This window comes from Medicago sativa, chromosome 4 (assembly GCF_051527215.1).
Source record: "Medicago sativa cultivar Bolivia chromosome 4, Bolivia_mono, whole genome shotgun sequence".
Classification (NCBI taxonomy): domain Eukaryota; kingdom Viridiplantae; phylum Streptophyta; class Magnoliopsida; order Fabales; family Fabaceae; genus Medicago; species Medicago sativa.
In genome coordinates, this window is record NC_140752.1 from 94814713 (window position 1) to 94832034 (window position 17322).

A 17322-nucleotide genomic window follows, 5' to 3' on the forward strand; every position below is an offset into this window, starting at 1 on the left:
GTATCAGGGTGAGTTTGTTCAAATATAACGAACTATCATGATACTAAACATGCACCTAGTTGAACTCCAACAATAGAAATTAAGCAATGTCAATAACACTTATGTTTAAGCGACCAACAAGCACTGGTAATAAAGTTGTCTAAATAATCTCTGGCTTTGCTGCTGAAGTTTAATAAGTAAATATATGGTTATTTGAGGAAAAATAATGATTTGCAGATTTTCTGTGAGGATAATGAGTTCCTCTATTAATTATGCAATTTAGTTTTTTGTAATTATTATTAAGGGGTCAAAGCTAGAACCACAAACCATGAATGTGGTATGATTTTCATGCTGACAAACTATACCAGACTATATACATTACAAATAATTTAGTCAACATCTGTTGTAACTACATTTGTTCGATGTTATATGATACACCCTGGCACAAACCATGATTTGGATGCCATAAATGTAAATGGCTTAACAACTAGTTTACATGAAGATATGTAAGCTGAGGAAAATAATACATCAAAGCTAGAACCAGAGAAAAATGTAGTACTAGGCATTTCACATAAACAAAGACAACCATGTGTTGTGGTCTAATTCTGATTCATGTCAACAGAAGATGAGGATTCATAAGGAATTGAATCGATTAAACAAAGCCAAAAATGGCTAAAAAGTAATAGAAAAAAAGAGGGAGAAAAATGAAATTATTACAAGCTGCTTCATTCTTCTAACACCTAGGAGCAAGTAATAATATCATATCATATCATATAGTATGATCAATTTGCTGCTTTTGCAGCAACAAGACGGCTTCTGTGTTCACCTGTACAGGAAGATATTGGGTGGTAGCATGACTTAACCTTTAGTAGAGTTCTCACTTTCCCAAATTTCTTGTTCTTATTCCCTTTTCTCTTTGTAATTGTTTCACTTTCAACAATCTGAGGTACCTATTTGAAAGAAGGAACAATGTTAGTCTTTAGATGGGGTATACACCACTTTTTTCATACTTTTACGATGTATTTTTAATTGTTGTGGGAGTTTGGTTTTATCGAATATTTATTGTGACTGTAATAATTGCGGTTGTGGATTGCAATTTAAAACAAGATTTTAAGAGAACGTTGATTACCTCGTTTGAGATTTTTGTTTTCCTTGCTGCAACACTTTGAACAACACTGTCAGCACTACGTGATTTTTGGTGCATGACAACAATGTTTGAACTCTTACATTCTTCTTCTTCCTCTTCCTTCCTTGTATCAGCTTCGGTGCAATAAATTCTGAAACTCGGAGATCCTTGGTATAAAAATCTTCCAACTTCATCGTCGTCGTCTTCATCATCATCATCACTATCATTATCATCATTCTCTCCATTTTTTTCACTTACTTCTTGTTCATTTTTTTCTTCCTTTACCTCTACCATTTTTTCTTCCTTTACCTCTTCCACTATCCCTTCAATATTTCCCTCCTCTGTTTTGATTTCTGCCTCAACTTTCTCATTTGAATCAACCACTTTCTCTTCTCTTAGATCAATGTCTTTGTTAATGTTAATCTTCTCCTCCTTCTCCTCCGTAGTTTTGCATTCGGAGTTTTCCATCGGAACAACTCTAGAAATTTTTTCTTTGGTTGCTAGTGGCACCGTTGGTTCTTCCTTCGTTGAAGCCGAATCCTTACGGACTTCGGTTTCATTAATTTCACGAAAAGAAGATTGAGATATAATACTAACACCATCCCCTTGTTCGGAATCTTTCAATAGTTCTTTCTTTGAGAGGGTAGCTCCGGCATTTCTACGTTTTCTAAATTCTTCAAATCGGCCGATAAGTGTAGATCGGATTTTGTTTGATACGGATTCTCCTTCGGCTGAATTTAACCTTGAATTTCCACTTCCCATTGCAGACAATTAAATTAAATAATTATTTAATTATTTGACAATTAAATAACTATTTAATTATTTGTCTGCAATGAGACCATGTGGAAATTAAGGCAGAAGAAGAAGAAAAGAAGAAGATTGAAATGAGGATAATATGATGAAGGAGTTGTTCTTATTAAGGGATTTAATTTGGCAGTTGAAAAAACATGACAGCATCTGTACATATTGTTTTTACAGGTATTAGTTTGTTAAGAATAGAAAATATTGAATTGAATTGGAATTCACAAAGAAAGTGGGAGGTTTGGATTTGCTATTTAAAAAACTAATTTAACTAACATGCTCTTAAGGGTTTTTGTTATAACTACTTTTTCTATGTTGGAAATTTGGAAAATGTAAATTTAGGAATACTCATATATGGCTATGTTGGTAGCATGAAGACTAGCCTTAAACTACGTTGTGCCAGCTACTTGTGTTTTCAAAATGAGGCTATGAAACTATGTATGTATTCACTTCTTTTAGCACAAAATTAAAATAGTGTGTTTGTGGATTTTATTGGTTGGTAGAGAGTTTTAACAAATTCTGCCAACAAATTCTGTTATGCTAGTTTTGACCAATTGGATAAGACTCAACCTTCCATGTAAGAGAAAAAGTCACATTAAGATCAGCTATGAAATTAAAGTGGACCATTCCTTAAGATCTTCAAATTCAGGCCAAATTTGACATCATCCACATATTCATACTCCATTGATCATCAAATTCATAATAACTGTTATCATGATAATTATTTTGTACCACTTTGTTCTCATATATAAGGCGTTTGCTAAAATTGAATTTGGTCAAGGAAAGTAAAAAATCAAAATAAAAAAGTTTGATAATATATTTTTTAATCAACATGATCATAAAAATATTCCACTGCCCTCCTATATATATATATTCCACTGCCCTCCTATATATATCTTTTGATATTGGAGTAAAGTATAATAGGTGCAAAGTAGATATTGAACCCATTTGTTTAATATTTTTTTTTTTTTTGATGTTTTGGTTATGTTTGTGTCTAAGTTATTTTTTTGTTTCAAAAGTTATTTTGTTAAAAGAATGATTTTTATGTTCAAAATAAAAAAGCTATTCTGATTATCTTTTTTAAAAAATCATTTTTAATAGAAGAGGGATAAATAATCTCTTTTCCTAAGAAAATCATTCTTAATAAAAGAAAACCAGACACGTTCTTAAGTTCATTTAACTATTTTTTTTTGGTAATGAGTTTAACTGTTTTAAACAAACACAAAAGAGTTTATACATTCTTAAAAATTTCTAAAGAATAATATTTTTTATTAAAAAAATAATCTTTAAATTATTTAAATCAAAATTACTTTTATTTACTTTTAATCTCTTACAAAGGACAATTGTCATGTACATAATTAAGTAGAACATGATTAAGTTAAGTAAATAATTATTTATATATTATGTATGCTTTAAATATAAAATAATTATATGACCAAATTAATGTTTATGTCATTATTTAAACTTTCCCTAAAACAATGTTATTATTTAAACTTCCTTTAAAAAAAAGTTATTATTTGAACTTTTTTTGAGAGGGTTATTATTTAAACTTGATTAGCGTAATATGGATATAATGTACACAGACTCGAGAATAATATCCTGATCACACTAAGGTTCGCTGATATAATAATGGATATGTCATCATGTGTATAAAGAAATGGTTCTTGGCTGTGAAATTTTGTAACGTAAAAAAATTGCTACTTTGGCATGCAGATTGCACACTAATGGAGCGCACCATATAAGGTATACAACCCTTACATCTTCTTTTGCTCTCAATAAAGTAAAGCATGAATAAGACACTATGCTTTACGGTTTGTAGAGAAAATCAAAACCTTTAGATGACCAAATTTGATTCTTTACATTAGTTACTATTTTAGAAGATAAGTTAAATAATTAGTTTTGTATTGTAAGTGCAGCTCAGTTGGTAACTACTAGATATAATATTTGCAGAAATTAGAGTTCGAATTTCAGATTTTCCACTTCTGCACACTTAAGTGTGTGAATATAGTCAATAAGACAAAAAATACACTTGGTTTTGATTTCTAAGCTGGAGCTTATTATACATGGAGCTCAATGAAATCACTACTATTAAATTAAAAACACGAACGAGATAAGCATATTAGTACAATATTTTAATCATGGCTAGGAAATAATTATGCATGCATCTAATACATAATCCTCTGGCGTTCAATGGATGTAGCAAAGAAATGGACATTAGCTGATTAAGAATATTCACTACTTAGTTAAAAATGATCAGCATAGTCTTGTTCATGATCTTGTACATTTGAAGAGACCTCAATATTGTTACTGGAACTTGAGCATGAAGAGGACGTAGAAGAACATGTATTGTTGTTTACCATCATAAAATCAAACATTAATCTCGAATTAGGAGGAGCATTATGAGTGCTAGTACTTCCATATTCTATACCACTTCTTTTTCTTACAGATAACCGACACAGAACCCATTCTCCTATCTCATTTCCATAGTTCTGCCAACCCAAAAAAAGTTAAATTATATTAAATAAATATATTTGCAATTTCCATAATGATCTATTTTCACATACATACATATATAAAAAAAAATTTAAAAAATATCGAGAAAGAGAAAAATTATTATTGATTAAAACGACTATTTTACAACTATTTCTGAAATAATTTGAATTCCGTTGCTTAAAGTTATAATTTCAAACTCTTACAAATGCGTAAGTAATTACCTGGGTTGAGTTGTTAGTAGTTTCCACATTGATGAGGCGATATTCATGCAAGATCCAATCAGTTCTAGACCCATTTGGGGATTTCCCTTCATAGAAAACCAAAGTTTTTCTTAGCCCTACAATTCCATTACAAGTTGAAGATGAAATTTTTTTGTCTGACCCTGTTGCCTTCCAATATCCACATTTTGTTGTTCTACTCATCCGATTACTATTTCTATACTTTGCTTCCTTGGAGCTGAAAAAGTGCCTCTCTTGTTCATCACAACCTCCTATACCAATCAAACAAAACAATGTTAATCACTTAATATTTTTCTCCTTTATTATTTGTTAATGGCTATCATATATAGCATTATTACAATGACAACCAAAACTAGTTAATAAGATTTAAGTTAGTAATTTTGTACATTACGAATGTATGCATGATTCTTTTATTTTATATAATTATTTAGTGTAAAAAAGGAACAATATGTTATGTGTATATATTAGAAAAGTTCGTCCTCGTGAGCTTAGATCAGTTGGTAGGGGCAATGTATAATATATGCAAGGTCTGGAATTCAAACCCTAGCTGCCACAAAAAAAAAAAATTAGAAAAAGTTCAACTCCAACGTTGACGTTGAATTTTTTTTACAAATTGCAACACTTTTCATCTTACCAATCAGTTTTGTGAAAATGAGTTAGACTCGGGTGTAGTATTAATTTGTTATTAGTTACTGACCTGGCAAATCCCAAGGATCATACTTGCAAACATTGACCTCAGGAATGATGGAAGCAGGCAAGGGGCATGAGAAGATTTTACATTTCAAATAATTAAACACAAGCTCTTCATCTGTTGGTTGGAAACGAAAACCAGGAGGCAATCTACTCACTCCATTTTTAATAAAATTCAGCTTATCCATTTGCTTAAACACTGAAATTAATTACTCCTTCTCAAAATTGGAACAACCAAAGGAAGCAAGAAAATAGGAGAAAATGATCAGACTTTAGTGTCTTGACCAATTAAAATTATGTGAGACTGAGGACAGGCACAACAATGAATTAAGTTTGCATGGTATTTATAAATATGGGATGATAATGAGAGAGAAATAAAAGCTAACACTGTCTTTGTGGAAAGGGGACAATACTTAACATACTAAGCTTCATGTTTGACAAACAATTTTTCTTTACTTATCAATAAAGGTCTTTTTAATTTGCCTTTTGCAATGATAGCTTTATCTTTATATGATAAAATGGTAAAGAGGCCAGGTTTAATTTCTTCCTTGAAACAATTGTCAAAATAAAATATTTTCATTCTTTAGTAGAAATTTAAATATTTTCATTGAAATTATATATAACTTCAAAATTATCAATGTGTTGAATGTTGTGATTTTGAATAAAAAAATAACTTTTTCAATATTGATTTCTTAACCAATAGTTGCCAAATCATTCATTAACAAAGGTTTCTATAATCTTTATTAAGTTGCATGCTTTGAACTTTCGGAATCCCTTCACTGATGGTTCTAATCTTTGTGATATATAATTCAGGGCCGTTCCTATGAAATAGGAGGCTCGGTTCTATTTTTAAAATAGGACCGAGTAAAATAAAAACACATTTGTTTTTGTGTAGCTAAGCTTCATTAAAAAGTCAGAATCAGAAGAACTTTTAAACATGAAACAAAACAAAATAAAATTAAGTGAAAGAGAGGTGAAATTTACCTAACGGTGTCATTTGGAATGTCACTCATACGTCGTAGGAAAGGGGAAAACGAATAGTTTATGCGAAAAAGAAATAATTGTTGTAATTCTTTCAATGAAATAGCCTTTCAAATTGATTGATTAAGTGATTATACAAATTGATGGTGGTTTGATAGCAACAAATTTATGTCCAGAAAGTAGAACTAGAGTCTAGAAAAAACTCATACGTGTACTGAAGAAAAGAAAGTAACATGTAATTTTTTAATTTAAGTGGGGGTGGGTATTATAATTTTTTTTAGGCCCATCGTTTTTGGAGGCTTGGTTCTGTAGAACCTCTTGCACTCCCCAGGGTCCGGCCCTGAGATAATTAATCAGACTTCAAACTTGCTCACAATTGCATGCATGATACAGTCCAAGCATGTTGTATGAAACTGTCATTTTTGTTGGTGTGTTAATTGTGAATTACTAGTGTAACGTTAGATGGAAAAGTGGATGTTGAGAAACATATAAGTTAAAGAACCCATTTATATAATATGTAAATGAGAAAACCTATATATCAAATGTCTTAAAGATTTGAATGTACATATACGAGCTTATCAACTAGTTGGGTTTAAGAATTTGACGTAGAAAATATGAGTTTTTTTACCCAATCCAAATCAATTAAATTCGATTGGATCAGGTAACGAATTTGGTCAAAACTGACTCAACTCAACCTGTGAACATATCTATTTATGGTGATCTTCGATACTTTTTAAACCTTTCCATGCACACCTTGTGTTGGATCGGATTTAATCGTTGTTAATATATGTTTTACATACCTAAAACATTTTCGCAATTCCACCCCCCACTAGCGGCGGAGGTTTCTTTAGGTTGATTTTCACACTCAAGTACAATGTCCTACAACCATCAATTAACAAAATGCATTTTCCTCCCTTTACCTTCAAACACAACATATTAAAACACAAGAGAGGTATCACGAAAGGTACAAAAGGAAGTCATAATTTACGATTTCATGCTATCAACAAATGAGCATAGCTAGGTCAGTTAACAAGGACAATGCATTGTTATATGTCAAGGTCGGAGTTCGAATCCCGAACATTCTACTTATTAGAAGTGAATTATAACCACTAGATAATTGGGTATAAATTGAGTGTGTCTGTATATATATACACACACAAACCACGTTGGTTCTATGTTTTATTGTTGTCTATCTGTTTTCGTTAAATTACTAAGTTTTCCATGTTTTTTTTTTTTTAATCTCTGGATAAAGCCACTAGATACACTACTATTAACGCAAAAAAACGTAAAAAATACAAAAAGCAGTTAACTTTTTTTTTTTTTTTAATTTAAGGTTATATTCTTTTGACTTGTAACAAAAAAGCTAGCATTCACGTGTAAAAAAAATTACAAACTCAAGTCTCAAAATCCTTAGTGCTACAATTTTGAGGAATTTAAGTTGTGTTTTTTTAGTACAAAACATGTAACAAGAGTCAAACTTTTTAAGAAAAAAATATTTGAAATAATAAAAATGGGTGTAAATAATTATCAAAGGAGGTGTAAGCAATGAAACACGGACACGATACGAGTATTGGATACAACGCGTATCCGACACGGCGATACGTCATTCATTAAAAAACATAGGATACGTTACGTTTGAGATACGCATATAAAAAAATTATATATATGTATATATTATTGTAATTTAAGAAAATTAAAATAAAAAGACCGATTTGAACAATTTTTTTGACAAAAATTGAATGTGCATTTATAGAAAAAATATTTACTGTAAAAACGTAGAAGAAGAAAAAATAGCACAAATCTTAAACATTAGTAAATATAAAATGGAAACTGCAATCGCAGGTTAACGTACAATTGAATGGACAACTAGTTAAATGTATCAACTATCAATTAAAGAAGAGAAAAACGTATCTGCAGTGAGTAATGGAATCATAGAAAAATGTAATGTACTCCCTCCGGTCCTATTTATAAGAAAAAGTTGGGTCAACAAAAGTTGATGTATCTGGAATGAATTCTTAACCAAATACATTAACTTTTGTTGACTAAACTTTCTCTTATAAATAGGACCAGAGGGAGTATCTATTAAAGAAGAGGTAACTAAAGAAGAGGGGGGTAGTTAAGGAGGGGAAAGTTTTTATTGGAAATCTAAATGAACTAGCTGTATCAGTGGCATCCGAGACGTATCGGCGGTGTATTGAAGCGTATCGACGACGTATCGGAATTATTTTATTTTTGAAAAATAAATAAATAAATCGGATACTTCGTCGATACGTATCGACGGAGTATCAGAGCGTATCGGGGCGTATCGGATACGATATGATAGCTATTTTGAAGTATCCGTGCTTCATAGGGTGTAAATAATTTGGTAAACTTATAAAAGTGTGTGTAAATAATCAAATAGATCTAAGTTGTTAACTTGCCTCTTCATGATTTTAGGTCGGTGAAGGCTGTTAATTCACTTCTAAGTGTTATTCTACTTCTTTAGTCATTATAGTTATAAGAAAGAAAAAAAAACAGTAATTAGCGGACAATAATATTTAAGGAAGATGCCGGAATGTTCTCTCTTTCTATTTGTGGCAGAAATAGAAGATTCCTTAAAGAAAGGAAGAAGTACAGTATATGTCAAATTTGTGGTGAAATAAGAAAACACTTTGACTTGGCGCCTATCGAGTAAGAAATCAACACACAAATCCTTCAAAAAAAAAAAAAAATCAACAACACAAATAGATAGGTTTTTTTTTTTCTTTTCTTTTTCTCTTTTCCTGAAGGAATCGAGATAGATAATTAATCATAAACAAATGTTAACAAGCGTGTTGCAAGACACTTGTAAGTTAAAAAAATATCTTAAAAATTATAAAAAAAAGCATCTTAAAATTTTTAAAATAAATTTTTTATACATGAAACTTATCTCTTAGTTTCTTTTTTGACTTCTTAATAAGTGTTTGACATTTATCAGCATGACTCTTAATTGTATTATCTTGGAAGAAGATAGTTAATTGTATCTCTATCTCTATTATATATATTTGCCTTAATTTTTTTTGAAAAGTACACTTGGCACTCTTCTATGTTAAACTTCATTTAATGTATTACATACCTAAGCATCACTAATACACATGTGCACCTCATCATCTAATTGTAGCTTGATTATTGGCTATTGATAAATTATTGTTACATATTAACACATGTTTGACCTTGCCTTTTATTACAATTGATACCGATATGAATACCAATACAAAAGTGGCATCCTATAAGAATATGCTCTCTATTGAACCTACAACCATTTCATTCTGTATGTGTATTTCCACTAATCAAACAATCACTCTTTAATGTCAATAAATGTCTTATAATTGCGTGTGAAAAAAGTTTTAATTTAAGATCTGCATCAACAATTGTATTGCTCAATTTTTCTCTATAAATATTAGTTCAACTTTCACCATTTCATATTCATTCAAAGAATTCAGAATTCTTTCCAAATATCGTAACGAAAGTTGTATTTGATCGTGGTTCGGGTAAAACGGTGTTTTCATTTATACTATTTTCTGTTAGTTTTCTCTCATTGTATTGTTTTTATTTGATAGTATTATCTATCATTTTTTTTAATTCACTTATAAATTCTAGACTTCTTTATCAAAATTCAGGGATTATGGATCTAATATGTAACGTGGAGGCTAGACCTAGAAATTAGACATCTAAATTTTGAACTCACACCTTTCAAGCGATCATTTGATATCAGGATCAACACGTAGTAGCAGTACAATTTCGTCCAAGAATTTTTGAAGAATATTAAGATTGAGAAGGATTGATAAGGATCTATGTAACATGGAGATTTTTTTCTCTTTCTATGAAACATGGATATAAACACGTACTAATGTTCTTTTTAGTATTTACTGGCATTATCATCAAATTGTTTGTTGATAATTTATTTTTTTTGGCTGACATATATAATTTAGTTTTTTTTGAAGGAATAATGTAGTTGTTTCTTCTTAAAAAAATAATTTGGTCGTTTCAAATTATAATTTTGCTACGTTAATGTTGTTGGTTTTTTTTTGAAGGAATGTTGTTGGTTGGTTTTTATTGTCTTTGTTTATATTTTCATATTTTTTAATTATATTTTAAAACAAAGCAATTTGATTAGATGCACCAATAAAACAAAGTGATTTGATATATCAATAAAAAAATTGTTGGTATATACAAGATAACTCATTCACTATATACGAAATTACGAATCTATATTATTATAAAGATAAAAAAAAAATAGTACACATGACATTTTAATTTGCTTACAAGACTTAATTGCTCTTAATTCTTCATTTGTAAATTTCCTACAATAAACACGTTACTTCTTTTTTGTAAATATTACTTACTCATATTAATTTAATAATTTTTATGAACATTCAAAGTTATTATTACTTACTCATATTAATTTAGTAATTTTTATGAACATTCATAATCAAATCAAGAATGAGAAGATTTTCACGTGCCAAAACAATTGTCATTAATTTAGTAATTTTTATGAACATTCATGAATATTAATTTAATAATTTTTATGAACATTCAAAGTTATTATTACTTACTCATATTAATTTAGTAATTTTTATGAACATTCATAATCAAATCAAGAATGAGAAGATTTTCACGTGCCAAAGCAATTGTCCTTTTTTATGGTGAAAATTTTATACTAATTTTTTGTCAATAATTTCTATACATGCTAACAATTCAATTAATAATCTTAAACAAAATAAAAAAATATCTACTTCGAATCTCTATAATAAACAAAAGGCATGCGCAGCAAAAATAAATCAAAATAGGCGAATAATTATTGATTTAAATTGAACTGGAAAAAAAACTTATTATGATTTTATTGTACAGTTTCAACTCTATTTTATTACTCAATTATAACTTAATCGTTTTATTTTCTTCATGATTTTTTTAATCTATGAAAATAACATCCTAAGTAAATACAAAATCATTTTTACGTATTAATTTTCCTAGGAAAAATTTAATAAAATAATTTTCCAAAAATTTGTTTTAATTTTTGGAAAAGTAAATCAAAGTAGGAAAATTTTCCAATCAAACTTATTAGGCCATATTTTGTTAAAAAATTGAACAAGCAAGAATTTTGGTTAAGAAGTGTCCATTTAATCATACATTATCACTGCAAGAATTTTGTTTTGAATGAAAATTATATGCATTGATTTTAGTTGATTACATAATATGCATCGTCAAAGATAATTCATAACATTTACCTTCAATTTCTTAATGGTGATCATCATTTACCTTCAATTCCTTTTTCCTCTAAAAAATAATTTGTTCAATTCCTTCAACATGATAAATGGATGATTTGCGTTTTTAATCATATGTTTAATGTTCAATAATTTGCTAGCCTTTTTCCCTATATATAGTTGATCCATCTTACATCATTTTCCCTTGCTTATTCATTTCATACGATCTTATTACCTTTAAAAAAATTGCAATGGTACCATACACATGTTCCATTTCTGTTGTTTCTAAATATGAATCAACCATTAACGTTAGAAAAAAATTAATCAAACAACGTGTTTTGCTTCTCTTGCTTAAAACAGAAATTTTATAACATCAAATAAAATGTATAATTAAATTAAATGAAGGATTAAATGACAATGAAAATTCATGAATGAGTTTGAATGAAAAATAAACGTTAAAATAAAGATTATAAAATAAAGCTTAATTCTCTCGGGAAACAAAAGCTTAATGAAATTTTTTATTTGAATAAAGCTTATAAAAAAATCCAAATAAGAACAATTACATTGGACAAATCCTTTTGCTTAGTAATATTTGTTTTTTGGTACATTTTACTTAGTATTTTAATCTCAACAAGAGTGCACTAAAGATCCTATGCAAATCTTCTTTCATTTTTAATTTCACTAAGATAATAAATAAAATGATGTTAACCCTTTACCGCCGATTAAGGATCCTTTTCCTAAAAAGAAATACCCATTTCATTACCAAAAAAAATTGTTAAGAAAAAACTATTTATGAGTTGATTATTGTTTGTATAATATTATCAAGTTTACTCCGCTAAATTTTATTTTTTACCAAAAATGGTAACAATCACATTTGGATTGAATCCATGTGAGACGCACCAAAATATAAAGTTTTTTTAATTGTTTTTCTTTAAAAAAAAATTGGTATAAGCAAATTTCACTATTGTAAACAAATAAAAAATAGCTTCATTTTTTTTCAATGAAAAACTAATTGAATTTTTTATCACTTATTAATCATGTTTCAAAGGCAACCATCAAATTATCATCGTTGTTTGATTTCTCAACCAATCAAATGGAGTCATGAACTCTTTACCTTAACTTTCTACCAATTAGAGTAACTAAGTCATCATTGGTTTCAATCATACAAATATTTGTTAACAAGTAAGTCAAATATATATATACACACACACACACACACACACACACACACACACACACACACACACACACACACACACACACACATATACAACAAATATAACTTTCTAATATGCAAAATCTTAAATGTTTTTCTGCTCATCTTTCAACTTGCATGGTGACGTGACATTTTTTTTTCTTGGGCTTTCATTTTCATTTTTTTTCGTTTCTCAAATATGAAACGTATCATTGATGTCATTACAAGAACCATTGAATTGCTTCTAAAATGCAAGGACCATTGAGTACGAGTATATGATATAACATAATGAGTATGTGTAACATTCTAATTTGAGTATTAAAAATTTAAAACTTTTTCAACTCAAATGGAGTTTTAATTTAAGAATTCAACATAAAACTTCATATAAATGACTTTGAATAACTTTATTTAGAAGAAAGATTTACAAAATATTTACACATAAAAGACACCTTTAAAAATACAACGACTAATGAGACCCTAAACTAGACTCTACTATGATCCGGCCTCTGATGATACTTTGAAAATTACTTATACCTGAAAAATAGAAATGAACATGGGGTGAGAGTATGAGTATATGTCATTGCAAGGACCTTTTAATTGCTTCTAAAATTGAATTAATTCAAATTATTTCTGGTCAATTTGTTTTGATAAAAAAAAAAGATCCTAAAAATATGTCAGATTATATAGTTGATTTAATTATAATGCTATGAAGAGTATCATTTTATTTTTCTACGAAAGATGAAAAATCATCTTAGCATTTAATGAAATATCAATTGTCTAATTGAATGTATTTATTGGTTTTCTTTGATTGTGTTTTTCAGACGATGTTAGAGGTTCTTGGTACAAACTCGAATGAAGAAGAAAAAATTAATTTTGTTTTGAGAAAGAAAGAAAAATTAATCTAACAACTAATTATTAAAATTTGCCATTAAAAAGCCTTTGTTTAATAGGATATATTTTTTCTTAATTAAATACATTAAATATATAACTTTTAACCTATGATGATCAATAAAATCTTATGTCTTTCATTTTAAATAGTATTCTAGACATTTATTAAATTAAAAATAGAAAATAATTGATATTTTAAGGATCTTTTCTAACAAGTTTTCTTAAGATAAAAATTTATGGAGAAAAAAAAAAACTAGGAGACCTAAACCTAATCTGATAAAAATTTAGGGACATAAATCGAATCCAAGAAAAGAGTTAACATGAACTAAGTTGTATAATCACATTAGGTTAAGAACAACCACATTAATTAACACTGCATCTTCGTCAAAATCCTTAAGACATTAGATATATGGATCATCTCATTTTTATGTTTCTCCTCATCTACTGATGCATTCAATATGAAATTTTAACTCACATATGACACATTAGCACCACTTAGTATGATTTAATGGATGAAGGTTTATGCTCATTTCTTTCATGAGAAAAGAGAAAGTAAATTAGGAAATGAAAGATGATAAAAAAATTGTACATGAGAGAAATGATAATGAATATCTCCGTAATCAATACATAATAGAGTTCAGAGTTATGAGGAAGCCTACAATGAGTTGGATCATTACATTTGTCTAAGAGAAACCCCACAAATGAGATTGACACCACATCTTCATTCAAAACCTTAAGACATTAGGGATATTGGACATCTCATTTATATGTTTCTCAATATTTACTCTTGCATCAAATGTAAAAGGTTAACTCACACATGTCACATTAACTTATTCTCTCTAAGGGTGAGAATCTTGGTGTCTATGATTTGACGAAATATCCAAAAAAGAGTGGAGACACAACCTGTAAAAAAGATGGGTTGGTGGCACTTTTATAGAGGGGCGTTTTTACCCATTTCTTTCATGAGAAGAGCGTAAGTAAAATAGAAAAAGAAAGAAGATGAAAACGAAATTTAAACATGAGAGAAATGGTAAGGGAAAATAACGAGTATTTGATAATTTATGAGTTTGTTGATGAAGTTATAAATTATTGGGTAATTATTCTACCTAATATTAGAATCATTAAAAAAATGTCACATAAATTTAAAATGTCTAATTAATGTGTATTTTGTCAACTCATCATAACACATCTACATTTTTCCTTTTTCAGATCCTCCAAAGACCAAAAATGAAGGAATTTTAAATATTGCTTTCACCAAAAAATAATTCCATCAAAGTGAATGACATCAAAAGTTTAAAATGTAAGATAATAAAATTAACACAAATGACACCTAAAAATTAACAAAAACAAATCATTGTAATGTTGGGACTTCATATGAAGCTTACATTGAATTATATTCAACATCAGAATAAAAGAAATCACACAAATGAGATTGACACCACATTTTTATCCAAAATCTTTAGATACATGTATATTGGCACCACATGAGTCACCAAAATCTTTAACTCATATCAAACACATTCACATCTCTCTCTCTCTCTCTCTCTCTCTCTCTCTCTCTCTCTCTCTCTCTCTCTCCCTCTCTCTCCCCAATGTGCGACTCTGTGTCCTTAATTATGTGACATACTACATAGTCAAATAAGGTCAAATTGAGGCACAACATGGTCAAAAAGGTGGATTGATGTAATTTAATGGATTGGGGTTTATGTTCCTATCTTTCATGAGAATAGAGATAAAAAAAAATTAGAAAAAGAAAGAAGATCATGAAAAATAAATTTGAGATTAAAGAGATATGATAGTGGTAAAAAAAAAATAAGAATTGTGTGTTTTGTCCATGAGGTTATAACAAATAGAGTGATTTTATTCCTTCAAAAAAAATAGAGTGATTTTATAGTAATATTATCGGTCTATTGAAGGAGTTTGAGATATTTGGGTAAACAATTTACCAAAAAATTAAATTCAATTAAAAATACGCCAAAACATTTAAAAATGTTCAATACACATGTATTTTGTCAACTCAACATAACACATCAACGTTTTTCTATCGTGAAATCCCAACGAAGACCAAAACTGAAGGAAGTTAAAATAATAGAGATTGATATTATAAAATATTGCATGAAAGCGAACAACATCAAAAAACTTCAATTTAATATAAAAATTATACAAACAACATTGATAAAACTAACAAAATAATTCATCAAAATGTTTAGAGTTTCATGGCCACCTACAATGAGGTAGATTATCACAAAGCACACAACTGAGATTGACACCACATCATCGCCCAAAACCTTAAAATATTATGTTTATTGGTCATCTCACTTATATGTTTTTAAAGATCTACTTGCATATATTGTGGAATTTTAAGTCACAATTGGCACTTTAACATATCTCCCATAAGTGTGAGACTCTTGCACATGAGGTCTGGTGCCATAGCCAAATAAGGTCAACCAGAGGCACAACATGGTAAAAAATATGGGTTGATAGTATTTTGATGGATGTAGGTTTATGATCATCTTTCATAAAAAAAGAGAAAGGAAATTAGAAAAAGAAAGAATATAAAAAATCTATTTAAAGATAATAGAAATGATAAAGGAAAAAAGTAGTGTGTGTTTTATTCATTGAAGTGTTAGGAATATAGCGGGCTACTGGTAATTTTATGAGATAGTTGAAGATTTATTAGTAATTATTTCGCCCAAAAAGATAATCAATTAAAAAAATATTATATCATTTTAAAATGTCTGATAAGCATGTGATTTTTTTTTTTTTAGGGAGATAAGTATGTGATTTGGTAACTTAACATAACACGTCTACATTTTTCTATTACTAGATCCCACCAAAGACCAAAAGTGAAGGTATTTAAAAAGTAGAGATTGGATTTTTTTTTTTCTTTCATGAGAGTGAACATCTAAAACTTATATTTAATATTATAAAATTAAACTAATGACATCCAAAAACTAAAAAAAAAAAAAAAAGTTCATCATAGTGTTTGGAGTTTTGAGCGAGCTTATAATGGATTGATCATCACATTTGACTAAGAGAAACCCCAAAAATGAGATTGACATCACATCTTCACACAAAACCTGAAAGACATTATGTATATTGGTCATCTCACATTCATGTTTCTCAATATATACTTTTGCTTTCAAGGTAGAAGTTTAACTCACACATGACACATAAACATATCTCTATTATGTGTGAGATAGTCCGTATTTCTGATCTGGTGAGAGAGCCAAATAAGATCAGAGGCATAACATGTTAAAAAATATGGGTTGGTAGTGGTTTTATAGAAAAATGTTTTTGTTCCTTTCTTTCATGAGAAAGGAGAAAGTATATTAGAAAAATAAAGAAGACGAAAAAGAAATTTGAACATGAGAGAAATGAAAAGAGAAACAAGTAAGGAGTGATTGTTTTTCTCTAAGATAATAAAGTATATAATGAGTTATTGTTAGTATTATACATTTATTGAAGGAGATAAGAATTAATCTGTAATTATCTTACCAAAATATTAGACTCATTAAAAAAATGCCACAACAATTTAAAATTTCTAATAAACATGTTTGTATTTTTTTATCTCAACAAAACACATCTACATTTTACTATTGTCAGATCTTACCAAAGATCAAAAGTGAATGAATCAGATATAACAGAGGTTGAATAATTTTTTGACATTTAAGATAAAAAAATTAAACAAAACGACATTCAAAAACT

The 17322-nt window shown here is 28.7% G+C and overlaps 2 protein-coding genes across 2 annotated transcripts; both read right to left on the reverse strand.

The window, feature by feature from the left end:
* Positions 1 to 551: 551 nt before the first annotated feature.
* Positions 552 to 2473, reverse strand: LOC146934066 (uncharacterized). Its single transcript, XM_085705910.1, has 2 exons — positions 1109 to 2473; positions 552 to 929 (listed from the first exon to the last, which is right to left on the reverse strand). Exons 1-2 carry the CDS (start codon positions 1865 to 1867, stop codon positions 762 to 764), a joined length of 927 nt encoding a protein of 308 aa, XP_085562036.1. The 5' UTR covers positions 1868 to 2473; the 3' UTR covers positions 552 to 761.
* A 1376-nt stretch (positions 2474 to 3849) lies between these two features.
* Positions 3850 to 5647, reverse strand: LOC146934067 (NAC domain-containing protein 83-like). The gene is made up of 3 exons (XM_085705914.1): positions 5336 to 5647; positions 4621 to 4889; positions 3850 to 4395 (listed from the first exon to the last, which is right to left on the reverse strand). The coding sequence occupies exons 1-3, from the start codon at positions 5514 to 5516 to the stop codon at positions 4150 to 4152; spliced, it is 696 nt and encodes a 231-aa protein (XP_085562040.1). The 5' UTR covers positions 5517 to 5647; the 3' UTR covers positions 3850 to 4149.
* Between the last annotated feature and the right edge of the window lie 11675 nt (positions 5648 to 17322).

Excerpts from the sequence above, each read along its gene's own strand:
- LOC146934067 (XM_085705914.1), bottom strand. The coding sequence starts at position 5,516 with ATGGATAAGCTGAATTTTATTAAAAATGGAGTGAGTAGATTGCCTCCT. Across the intron at positions 4,890-5,335 it reads TGATCCTTGGGATTTGCCAG|GAGGTTGTGATGAACAAGAG; the intron begins GTCAGTAACTAA and ends TGATTGGTATAG. Across the intron at positions 4,396-4,620 it reads CTACTAACAACTCAACCCAG|AACTATGGAAATGAGATAGG; the intron begins GTAATTACTTAC and ends TTGGGTTGGCAG.
- LOC146934066 (XM_085705910.1), bottom strand. The coding sequence starts at position 1,867 with ATGGGAAGTGGAAATTCAAGGTTAAATTCAGCCGAAGGAGAATCCGTA. Across the intron at positions 930-1,108 it reads AAACAAAAATCTCAAACGAG|GTACCTCAGATTGTTGAAAG; the intron begins GTAATCAACGTT and ends TCTTTCAAATAG.